Source organism: Hemitrygon akajei, chromosome 3 (assembly GCF_048418815.1).
Source record: "Hemitrygon akajei chromosome 3, sHemAka1.3, whole genome shotgun sequence".
Taxonomy (NCBI): domain Eukaryota; kingdom Metazoa; phylum Chordata; class Chondrichthyes; order Myliobatiformes; family Dasyatidae; genus Hemitrygon; species Hemitrygon akajei.
Window position 1 is genome coordinate 151,846,424 of NC_133126.1, and position 12,019 is coordinate 151,858,442.

At 41.5% G+C, this 12,019-nt stretch overlaps 1 protein-coding gene across 2 annotated transcripts in view; it reads right to left on the reverse strand.

Annotated features, from left to right (window-relative positions):
- Positions 1 to 12,019, reverse strand: part of kcnab1a (potassium voltage-gated channel subfamily A regulatory beta subunit 1a) — a 353,998-nt gene that overhangs the window by 214,982 nt on the left and 126,997 nt on the right. Inside the window, exon 1 of one of the 2 annotated variants that reach the window (XM_073041058.1) lies at positions 2,415 to 3,420. The exons of the other annotated variant lie outside the window; for it this stretch is intronic. Coding sequence (XP_072897159.1) covers positions 2,415 to 2,629 — 215 coding nt within the window. The 5' untranslated portion in view covers positions 2,630 to 3,420. Of the gene's footprint in view, positions 1 to 2,414; positions 3,421 to 12,019 lie in introns of those variants that run through there. 2 annotated transcript variants of the gene reach the window in all.

Below are 12,019 nucleotides of genomic sequence, written 5' to 3' on the forward strand. Positions count from 1 at the left end.
TTTTTTGGATTCTCATTAAGACTATTCTTAAAACTCTGCTGAAGGTGCCTCTCAATATATTATATCCAACTTAGCCCTAATAAGTCTAACCTGTTGCTCCTAACTATGGTATGTGGAGCTACGCAAGGAAAGAAATTTTGACTGTGACAGCAAACTCCCAAAACTCATTAAGCACCATATGCTAAGACTTCTTAATTCTGTACATTTTTCTCACTATTAATGCAGAGTAAACAAGCCTTGCATATAAAAGTATTCATCTGCTTCAGCTGAGGAACCACATTTTCATCTTGCCTGCCACATTATTTAATTAATTATTTTGACATTTAAAATAGATAGATATTATTGATGAGGCAGTTACAATCTTACACTAACTGCACCCTGTTCCTCTAACTACCGCTATTTTTAATTTGAATTTGGTGTATTTTACCTGCTTGGATATATACGCTCAAACTAAAAGTGGAAGTAGTTAGAAGAGTGGGGTGGCACTGCAGCATAGCCGCTAGCATAACACTTACAGCACCAGTGATTGGACGATTGGGGTTCAATTCCCACTGCTGTTATATGTCCTCTCCGTGACCGTGTGGGTTTCCCCTGCTGCTCCAGTTTCCTCCCACATTCCAAAGATGTACAGATTAGATTTAGTAAGTTGTGGGCATGCTGTGTTAGTGCCAGAAGCCTAGCCACACTTGTGGGCTGCCCCCAGCACATCCTTGGACTTTATTGGACATTGACGCAAGCAACATATTTGAGGAAACCATGAGCCCATCCTCAACGTGAGATCAGAGGTGGAGAGGGACAGCAACCCTCTCATGTCCTCGATATCTATTGCCTATTTATTTATTATTATTATTGTTACTTCTTTTTCTATTTTTTATTTGCACAATTTGTTGTCTTTTGCACACTGATTGTTCTTCCACCCTGTTAGGTGCAATCTTTCATTGATTCTATTATGCTTCTTGGATTTACTGAGTATGTCCACAAGAAAACAAATCTCAGGGCTGTATATGGTGACATACATCTATTTTACTAATAAATTTACTTTGTACTTCATAAAGGTCCCTTCGGCAACCTTCTCCCTCAATCTGGCTCAGTTTCACATTATGTTTAATAACTCTCCGTTGAAGTGACCAGAGACAATTTATGGAATTAAAAGCTCAATACAAATAAAATATTGTTGTCATTCAGGTCATTGGCTAAATAATAAAGATGAGGATGTCTGAACAGGAGTCCAGGATTTAAAGAACAATGATGTTAGAGCTTAAAGAAATGATATAAATTTATCATGCTAGAACTCTCCAGACAGCAGTTGCTGCAATAGCTTCTGGTGATGTGTACTTGTCCCAATTTTTCTGATAACCTGCTTTTGAATCTATTTTGTCTGAGAGGGTGTGTTTCATATACGTAGTGCTTTCCCTAGAGGACAGCACACTCGCCTTCAGACACTTTAATAGGATAACTGCACAAAGATAAGATTCCAATCACTGAACTACACTAACTTTCCACCAGATTTGTAGTCATTCTGTTAAGCAATTTAGACTGAAGATCCCAGTATGCTTCTAATGTGCTTTTCTCTCGGCGTGGGATGCATCAATTCAGGTTTTCACCTCTGGATACTCGCTGCTAACATTGGATCTAAAAAAACTTAAACACCTCATGTCACTCAACAAAATATTGATTATATTTATACTAAAGCAAAACAAATGAAATGTTGGCTTTAAAGATTCATTGTATAACCAAAATAATGTTTGGAGTTAAAGACCTCAGGGAACATAAAAACAAGGTGTAATTTTCACATGTACACTTCAACACTATTGTGAAATAGATTATTAGAATAATTAAAACAGTTAAAAAAACATTTAGTTGACATTTTGTCCCTAGGGGTTGCAGATCCCAGCTTGGGTAGCGCAGAATAGCAAATCTCTGACTAAGCACATTAAACTTTTAACATTATTGTTTTCACTGAACATCACTTTAGAACCAAGTAAGGGTGTTTATTCTTTGAATGAGAAAGACAAGTAATTCAATTTCACATTTAATGACAAAGAATATTACATACAAAAACAAATTGCAGCAGCTGCTGAGAATGCTTCACATGAAGTCTACAAGCAGCCATCCGCTTTTTGTGGCAAGTACAGCCATAATTAATTCTCCAAAGTTCTGAATCTGTTTAACATTACATTAAAACACATAGTCATTACTGTATTATAATTGACCTCGTCCCTTCTCTAAAAAACTTGGAAGCTTATAACTAATTTACTACAAACTCACGCCTTACTCTCTTAGAGCCATTATAATTCCACTTGAATGTTATTACATCTCAGTTTGAATTATCATCATTTCTACTCAGGTTTGAAATCGTTTTGCTGAAGCAGTGGAATAAATTGCTCAGCTACCAATAAAACGCGAACACATACCTGTATTTCATCCCCGTCTGCTTTGCTGTGGATTCCTTCAAAGACATGTGGTTTTGGGGTATGAAGTGTCCCAGACTTCGGGCGATGATAGCAACCGTCCTGAATTTCGCACGGGCCCCATTGCCTAATTTCGGACTGCTGGAGTTCTGCTTGTGCCTCTCCTCGTTATTCCGTGCCTTCAAATTGTGATCGGTGCAAGCAATAGAGACTTGCATTGTTTGGTTAATGGAGCCCGAATCAAAAAGCTAACCTGAAATGAACAAACCAGCTGCCCTACAACACTTGAACACACGGCTACTGTGGGTTTACTCCGGAGAGCTGTCAGCGGAACATTGCATCACAGGTACTTTGATGCTCTTCGGGTCCGAGGGATGGTGCAAGTCAACAATTGACCAGGGAAAACATGCAAGGCTCTTTACACATTCAGCTAAACTCCCCCAATTACAGTCTCGTCTTTTTCGTCAAACCTGCAGTGATTTAACTCTTTGGTGAAGGAAAACTCGGCACTTTGATGGTCTGCAGTATAGATTTCCCAGCGACCTGCCTGTATTGCCGGCAGTTTTACATCGTGTTAGTGAGCCCCTCCTACAGTTACGCCAACAACCCCACCCCCGTGTCTAGTTCACATTTTCTCGCCGCACCAGTGGGTTGCACGAGTTCTCGCCGTGCTCCTAACTCAGCGTTAATGCTGAGCTGACACGTTTCGCGACACTCAAAAATTCGCAACCCGCTTACTCACAGGAAGATACAACAGCAGCCGTTTGGGCATATCGGAATTTGCAGGCATGTTGATCTGCCTTATATTAAATGGGGCCTCGGGCACTGTCAAACTATCGTTTTATAGCTGTTGTGCAGCAAGATGTCTTGACAGAGTGCATTATTGTCGCAAACTGAATAAAAGGGCAGGGGTTGCCTTGGACGCATTGTGCCCTCGTTGGTACTTAACGCAATGCCCTGTGCATTTTCAGCGGGCAGCCCTCGCTGCGGCGGCTGTGGGGAATCTCCGTGGCAGGGTGAGGTTGAACAATCTCAGTTCAGTGGTCTCGACTGGAAGCATCTCACAGTCTTCTGTTTTTGTTTTCTCCTTCCTATATTGAATCTACTTCTGAAAGTTGCACTTGAATCTGCCGCACCGCCCTTTTAGGCAGTGCATTCAGGACGTCGTCACGCTATTAATAAAACAAAAGTTTGGTCATTTCATCAGTCACCTTTAATCCGTGCCTCTGCTATCCACCATTGGCAGGCGCCTCCGCATTTTCACTGAGAATCCGTTCATCATTTTGAACATTTTTTTTTTGGCTCGTGTTGGAGAAGCCGCGCAAAGCAGACGGTGCACAGTGGCCGTTTAACGGCATTCTCTCACCGCAGCCCCATTTTGAACATTTCTATTAAATCTCCTAACCTTTCCTTCTTGACTGAAGAAGCCTCCAGTCTATTTAACTGAAATCTATGTTCTGCCTCTTCAGCTAGCCAAGGTTCCTTGCGCTTTGTTTCTTTTTTCTCTCAACTTGCTTTTACATCTTCAAGGATTCATGCACATGCACCCCTAGGCTTGTGCGTCTGCAACACACTCCCGCACCCTGTTTCCTCACATTCCCCACTCAAAATGTACTGTGTTCATCAGCCGTGTCTCACTCTTTTCACTATCATCCTATGCATATTCTCCTGAAGTCTATTAATATTCTCCTCATTGCTTACTGCAATGAGTTTTGTTCCATCAGCAAGTTTAAAAAAAATGGATTGTGTACTCTCATGAACATATATGGATAAAGCAACATTATAGTAAGTGCCCCAGGAGAGAGGACATCTCTGTATTTTCTTCTAATTTGAAAAGTAATTATTTCCTACCACTTTCTGCTTTCTGACCATTAACCAACATCTAAGTCACACCACTGCCTTGATGCCTTTAAGATAAGATAAAACTTTATTTATCCTGAAGGAAATTATTGTTGCAAGGTTCTTCAGTCAAAAATATATACTTTAAAAAACAAAATATAAGCATTGAGGTACAAAAAAAACCCAAAATGCGCAATAAAGAGTAATAGTGCAAAACAGATGTGAAATCAAACCACATACTTAGGAGGAGGAGTTGTCGAATCTTACAGCCACAGGGAGACAGGACCTCCTGGGGCGTCATCGAGTCTTACAGCCACAGCCAGACAGGACCTCCTGGGGCGTCATCGAGTCTTACAGCCACAGCCAGACAGGACCTCCTGGGGCGTCGTCGAGTCTTACAGCCACAGGGAGACAGGACCTCCTGGGGCGTCGTCGAGTCTTACAGCCACAGGGAGACAGGACCTCCTGGGGCGTCGTCGAGTCTTACAGCCACAGGGAGACAGGACCTCCTGGGGCGTCGTCGAGTCTTACAGCCACAGGGAGACAGGACCTCCTGGGGCGTCATCGAGTCTTACAGCCACAGGGAGACAGGACCTCCTGGGGCGTCGTCGAGTCTTACAGCCACAGGGAGACAGGACCTCCTGGGGCGTCGTCGAGTCTTACAGCCACAGCCAGACAGGACCTCCTGGGGCGTTGTCGAGTCTTACAGCCACAGGGAGACAGGACCTCCTGGGGCATTGTCGAGTCTTACAGCCACAGCCAGACAGGACCTCCTGGGGCATTGTCGAGTCTTACAGCCACAGGGAGACAGGACCTCCTGGGGCATCGTCGAGTCTTACAGCCACAGGGAGACAGGACCTCCTGGGGCATTGTCGAGTCTTACAGCCACAGCCAGACAGGACCTCCTGGGGCGTTGTCGAGTCTTACAGCCACAGCCAGACAGGACCTCCTGGGGCGTTGTCGAGTCTTACAGCCACAGCCAGACAGGACCTCCTGGGGCGTTCTGTGGTGCACCGTGGTGGAATCAATCTGCTACTGAAGGTGCTCCTCTGTTTGTCCAGTATGGGATGGAGGGGGTGAGAGGGATTCTCCATAATGCTCCGTAGCTTCTGCAGAATCCTCCTCTCAGACACAACCACCAGGGAATTCAGTTCATCCCCATAAGAGACCCGGCGTTCCTGGTGAGCTTATCGATTTTATCGATCTTCTCTCACCTTGCTGCCCCGGCAGACCACAGCATAGAATGGGGTGCTGGCCACCACTGAGTCATCTTCAACATCTTAAGTACTACGCTGCAGATGTCCTAAGATGTTGAATGACCAGAGTCTCCTCAGGAAGTACAGTTTGCTCCGTCCCTTCTTGTACTGTAATTTCAGTCCAGTTTATTGTCCAGGTGAGTTCCCAGGTATTTGTGGTCCCAGGCAACTTCCACATCTATTCCCTTGATGGAGCTGGGAATGCAGGGTGTTTTCACCTTCCTGAAGTCCACCACCAACTCCTTTGTCCTAGTGTCCTGCAGGTGATTCAGCCCACACCATTCAACAAAGCTGTCCACCACTCTTCTGTACTCAGCCTCTTGACCCCGGCTGATACAGCCCACAACTGCCGGATCGTGCAAAAAGTAGTGCAGGTGGCAGGATTCCAAGTTGAATCTGAAGTCCGAGGTGAAGGCGATGAACAGGAAGGAGGACAGGACAATGCTCTGAGGTGCCCCGTGCTACTGACCGCAGTATCTGACACACAGCTCTGGACAGGTCGCCTGTAATCCTGGACACTAGTGGAGCATCCACCTGCATCTCCAAGAGCTTACTCCCTGGTAAAGCAGGTCATATGGTACCGGAGAAATCAGAAAGATGATTCTCACAGTGCTACCTGGCTCATCCAGATGGGTGTAAGCCTGTTGAAGGAGGAAGGTAATTGCGTCCTCAATTCCAATATGTGGTTGGTAAGCAAACTGCAGGGCATCCAGTGATGGATTTATGATAGTCCGGAGGTGTGTCAGGATCAGTCTTTCTAATGGTTTCATAACCTGTGAGGTCAGTGCCGCTAGTCTGTAGTCACCGGGCGTTGTGGGACGTGTCTTCCTGGGTACTGGACCCAGGCAGGATGTTTTTCCCAGCACGTGAACCCCCTCCAGGCTCGAGCTCAGATTGAGGATGTATTGAAAAACTGCACCCAGCTGAGTAGCACACACCTTGAGTACCCTTGGGCTGATGCCATCTGGGCCCACAGCCTTTCCTGGGTGAAGTCTGCTAAGCTCTCTCCTTACCTGCCCAGCAGAGACAGTCTGTGTGTCTGTGGCTCTCCGGTGTCCTCGGAGAGAGACGGACGGCGGGGGGCGAGAGGGGAGGAGCTGGGGGTGGATGGGTTGTAGAGGAGCAAATAGAAGCCTCCTCATCAAACCGGTTGAAAAAACAGTTTAACTCATTGGCCTCATCCCAGTCCACTTCCATCACCTGGTCTCTTAAATTTAGTGCTACAATACAGAAGTGCTGGTGTATTGGTTTGGTTGTGCCACAGTCCTGATCTTCTGTGAACAGGAATAAAATTTAGAACTATTTTATTTGCTTAATGAATCATAGATCAGTGTTAAACATCCCACTTTGCAATGCTCAGTCTCAGTACAATAAGAAATGCACTGCTAACTGGATAATGACAAGTGACAAATGGACCCCTGCTTCAGTGCCCTGAAGCCCTGTGTCAGAAATAATGTGGCTATATCCCAAAAGTATTTGATTATAATCCACTTAATAGACTCAAAGGTGAGAGGATTCAGGATAAGACTTGCATGTGGACCAGAATTTGATGAAGATTAATTCATGACAGATATTTAAATATATAGTTTCAGGTTGCAGAAGGCAGCTTTAGGAACACTGCTATTTCTAATTAACCTGAAAAGAGGCGAAGCGGAATTGAAAGAGTGAACTAGGCTTAATTTGTAAGTGGGAAGGACTCCCCTTGGACAGAAGCAGAAACAGCTTGGGCTGAAATAACCCTATTGAGTTATGTAAAATTGTAAATGGTATGATCTCAGTCAATAAGCTATAATATAAAATTATAGCAAGAGAAGGGGCATAGGTACAAAGTACCTCTATTAGCAGAGGTTTCTTCTTCAGGGTGATCAGAGGTTAGATTGAACCACAATAATGAATGCAAAACCCCTGTAATCATTTAAGGTGCAGTCACATGGAATGTGAGAAGTGAATAGCTGTTCTGAAAGTATCAGGATATCGGCATGGGGCAAATAGCTTTCTGCATCAGTCCATTTCTTTTGCAATTTCAGTATATCTTAAATTGTTTCACCACAATAACTAAAGCAGCAGTTTCTGACTACGTAAGATTTGACTTGCACTGAAACAGCTAAGATAATAAATTTTATGGAAATCTGTTTTCTAAATTTCTTGCAGTTTTTACCTTTATGATTACAATCAGATCAGAGTCTCTTGCTAGAATGCACAACAGAGTTGTAACCATTCAGACAACAGGCTGGATTAAAATACTGGAATGCAAGTGCTGTGAGGTGGACTACAATAGACCTCTGTGTATATGCTTCGATGTGCGTGTGGAGATCATTCAGTAAAGTAACAGGAGCAAAGCAGCATTTTTTCACTAGTAGTATTGTTAGAAACTCCATACATATTTTGGGAGATTCTAGGAGTGTAAACAGACTCCCTATGTGACACCTTGTGCTGGGAGTGATGGAATCATATGGTTTCTGGTACATGATCAGTGAGATACAAGTAGCCTGGTGATGTAAAGACATTCTGTTTGGCTTTAGAGCAAGTACGAGTTATATGAGGATTGCTTCTCAAATGAAATATCACTTTTCCTTTTGTTGCACATGATGTTGATTTGGCAGTATAACTGCATTGAAGTTAGAGACATAGGATAGAAGAGTTCTTACCGCTTACAGCAAATACACAAAAGCATTAGCTACGTGGATGATTCCAATATTCCCCATTCACTATGATCAGACGGAGCACCAGTATTTTTCTAATACGTTCTAACGTTTCTAATACGCTTCAGCAGCAGATTAATTCATGGCAGTGTGAAGCAGAGCATCATTAGTAAAAACAATTCAGAACCCCTTGACAACCAAGGATCACCAGTAGACTTTTGATCAGTCCCTGGCATTCCTGGTGCACACCTACATTAAAAGTAATTCCAATGTGGGGCCTAAAAAGGCAGGAGTATTTATTGGAAGCCCACAGGTAAAGTCCCAATTGAGATTGTTACTCTCAGCCAGTGACCCAGTAACAATCCTCGGTCCATCCTCATCTTGCTTTACTGCCAGTAACTTTCTTAACCTGGTGGTTGCCTGTGAATGGTTTAATTTTAATCCTTTCCAGCTGCCAGTTGAACTATCCTGCCAGAAAGATCACAAAGCATTTTCATCTTCCATCAGCACTTCCAACATCACATCCTTTCTCCATGCATGGTTATTCCAACTAATTAACTATTTTTTCCTGTTGTCAATCAAAATACATCTAGTATTAGCTTCCTTGATAATTAACTTTATTTTCTCATATGTCTCCAATTTTACTAGATCACGTTCAACCAGTTGGAATTTAACACAGAACCAGGACTCCTACTGGACTTCCTTGCATTAACACTGTAAGTGTTGCACTCCAAAACATTCTTTGCATTAACCCTTATTGGTATTGGTTTATTATCATCATGTGTACCAAGATACAGTGCAAAGTGAGTTGTGCATACTGTCTATACATAAAACATAGTGCATTATGCTAGAATAAAGTAAATCAATAACAATACAGAATAAAGTGAAAAATGCAGTGCTTTAAACTATAAAGTGTAGGACTATAATGAAGTAGATTGTGAGACCAAGATTCTATCTTAAGATACAAAAGATCCATTCAAAGTCTGAAAATAGCGTGCTAGAAGCCGTCCTTGACTCTGGTTTTGGGCTTTTTTTTATCTTCCTCCCGAGGAGAGAGGGGAGAAGAGAAAATGTCCAGGGTGGGTGGGGTTTTTGATTATGCTAGTTGCTTACATCTGTTCAGAATCCTGAGGAGGTAGAGGCATTGATGAACTTTCTTGGTCATGATGTTTCTGTGTTTGTGCAGGCCACAGGTGATGTTTCCTCCTTGGAACATAAAACTGTCAACCTCAAACCAGTGATGTAGACCCAAGCATGTGCACTCCCCCCACACTCCCTGCCTTTCTGAAATCAGTTTAGAGTCACAGAGTATCAGAGCACCACAGCTCAGAAATGGCCCTTTGGCCCATCTAGGCCATGTCAGTATGGCCCTATCATAACCCTCCATACCTCTCTAATCCATGTATCTATCCAAACTTATCTTATTTATCATAACTGAACCCATATCTCTTACTGTTTAGTTGTCCTTCTATTAAATGCAGCTTTTCACTTCATATTCCTACCTCCAGCTTTCCACCCACAACTGCCATTTTTAATCAGTGTGCTCCTTTGTTTCAGTAAATCCAACTGTTCCTCGTTAATTAACAGCTCACACTTTCATCTGCACTTTTGGAAACCAACTTAACTTTGTTCTCATCAGCAATTACTGCTTTCAATCTATCGATCACAACTATACCCCATTTGTGATATTTCTTAACAAGGAATTGCCAATCAAATATGGGTATATACAATGAGCATAAAATATTCAAAGCTTCAGAGCAGCAAAAAAGCAAACAAGAAAATAGCTTTGTTCCTGGCATTTTAGATTAATCATTTACATTAACAAAATATATCTGGTATCATTTTAGTTATTTCTAAATTCTAATTTTAATTTGAACTGTTTCCTGTGTGTAACATCATGATTGTTGGTGGATACCATGGTAACAAGGCTTCAGAAAAATTCTGCCATTGGTCTATTCTTGCTTTCATGGTGTCAATGTAAAGCCCAATGCACATTTTCACTGAAATTAACTACAATTGTCAGTTGAAGTGGGAACATTGAGGCAAAAGTTCATTTCTTATAAATATGTATGCCAAATGGAATAAGTATGGAAGGCTTTGTTCTATGTGTTCATGATCAGTAAGGTTAGAAAATCATTATTTTGATATTTTTATTTTTATCACGAATTCATTGTAGAATACATCAATCAATGCAAATCTCTTTTTAGTTGCCAAAGCAAGTTAATAAACCAACAGATTATATTAATGAAATGAAGAGGATAACTGAAAGTAGGTACAAAGATGAAGATCAAAAATGAAAACGAATTTGCACATTGGGAGATTATAATTTTCACCGAGACTGGTAAAAGTAGAACAGATCAATTATTAAATGCAATGAATTTCCAGGATATGTTTGAGGCAATTTTCTAAAGGAAAAAAAAGTTTTGGAATTGACCAGTCACACTGAATTTGTGATAAATAAAGAACCTGAATCTAATAGGGAAAAAGGGACCATAGCATAATACGGATTTCAACCATTAAAAAAGAGACAAGAAAACTAGATTTAAAGAATTAAATATGATGATTTTTGAAGGGATGAGGAATAAATTCGCCATATGGAATTTGACTACAGGACTAATAGGTAAACAAGACGAACAGGAGATTGTGTTGTAGGAAGTAAAGTAAATGAAAACTTTCATAGTTAACACACGAGGACAATATTAAGCTAGAAAGGAAGCCTTCCATCATGTAATGAAAAGTGACAATACAGCAGACTAGAAAAGTGTAAAAAGTAACATCAGAAATCAAAGAAAAAAAAGTAGAAAAAAAGAATGTGGACAATAGTTTTAAGGATATAAAGAATTGGGAATAAAGGAAATATAAGCAATTAAAAAAGAGAAAGACTGGTGAATAGTAAGAAATCAGCCCTGCTAAGTGTCAATGAAGGAAGTGGATAAGGAGGGTCATTTAAGAAAATTATTTGAAACTGGTACAGGAATTTTTCAAAATCTTCTAGACATGGGAATTGCAAAGCTGCTGACTTCCACTCTATTTTTTAAGAGGGGAAAAGGCTAAGTAATTAGGCAACTGACATCTCTCTGTTAGATATTCTGGGATAATTATTGTAAATTTCCTTTATACTGGCATCATACAATGAGTAGTTCAATGCATTTCTGAAAGTGGGAAAGGCTGCAAGATTCATCCCAATGATGTTTCTCTTTCTAGAGTCATTGATAATCCCAAAAAACAGAATAGTAGGGAACATTTAACCTCAAAGATGAGCATTGATGTCCAGCAGCCGGTCACTTCCTTTCCCACAGAAGGAAGAGGTTTTCAGAATTACAAAATATACACCCTGAATCTTAACTTGGACAATGCACACTAAACATGTATGATAAGTGCTAATATACAGTAAACTGGTTTAACTGAACTTGGAATGTGCCCTAATACTAGTTGCTGCTCCCTTCTTCCATGTTCTAAGACAAAATAGATTCCAAGGAGACCTTGGTAATGGTGGATTATGGCACTTGCAATTTGTCTAGCTTTTCGTTCACAGCTGAGAATGTTAATGTTGTGCTTAGAAGAATATTGTATGTCATCTCGGATTTTGAATTGTCTGAGTTACAAAATGCTTCACTTGTCCTTGGACCCATGATGACTAACAGCTTTAAAATGAGGAAATCATAGATGATGTCCGAGTGACAGGCAGTCCATTTGGTACTCTTTGCAGTTCATTATTCAAAGACTACTGAAGGTAAAGGCGCATTTTGCCAAATAAATCCTTAAGGTTATGCACATACCACCGGGGAGCCCAGGCAGCTGGTTAAATAATTCCTGCTGCTGGCAGCTTTGATGAGCAATATAAGACCATAAAACATAGAAGGAGAATTCA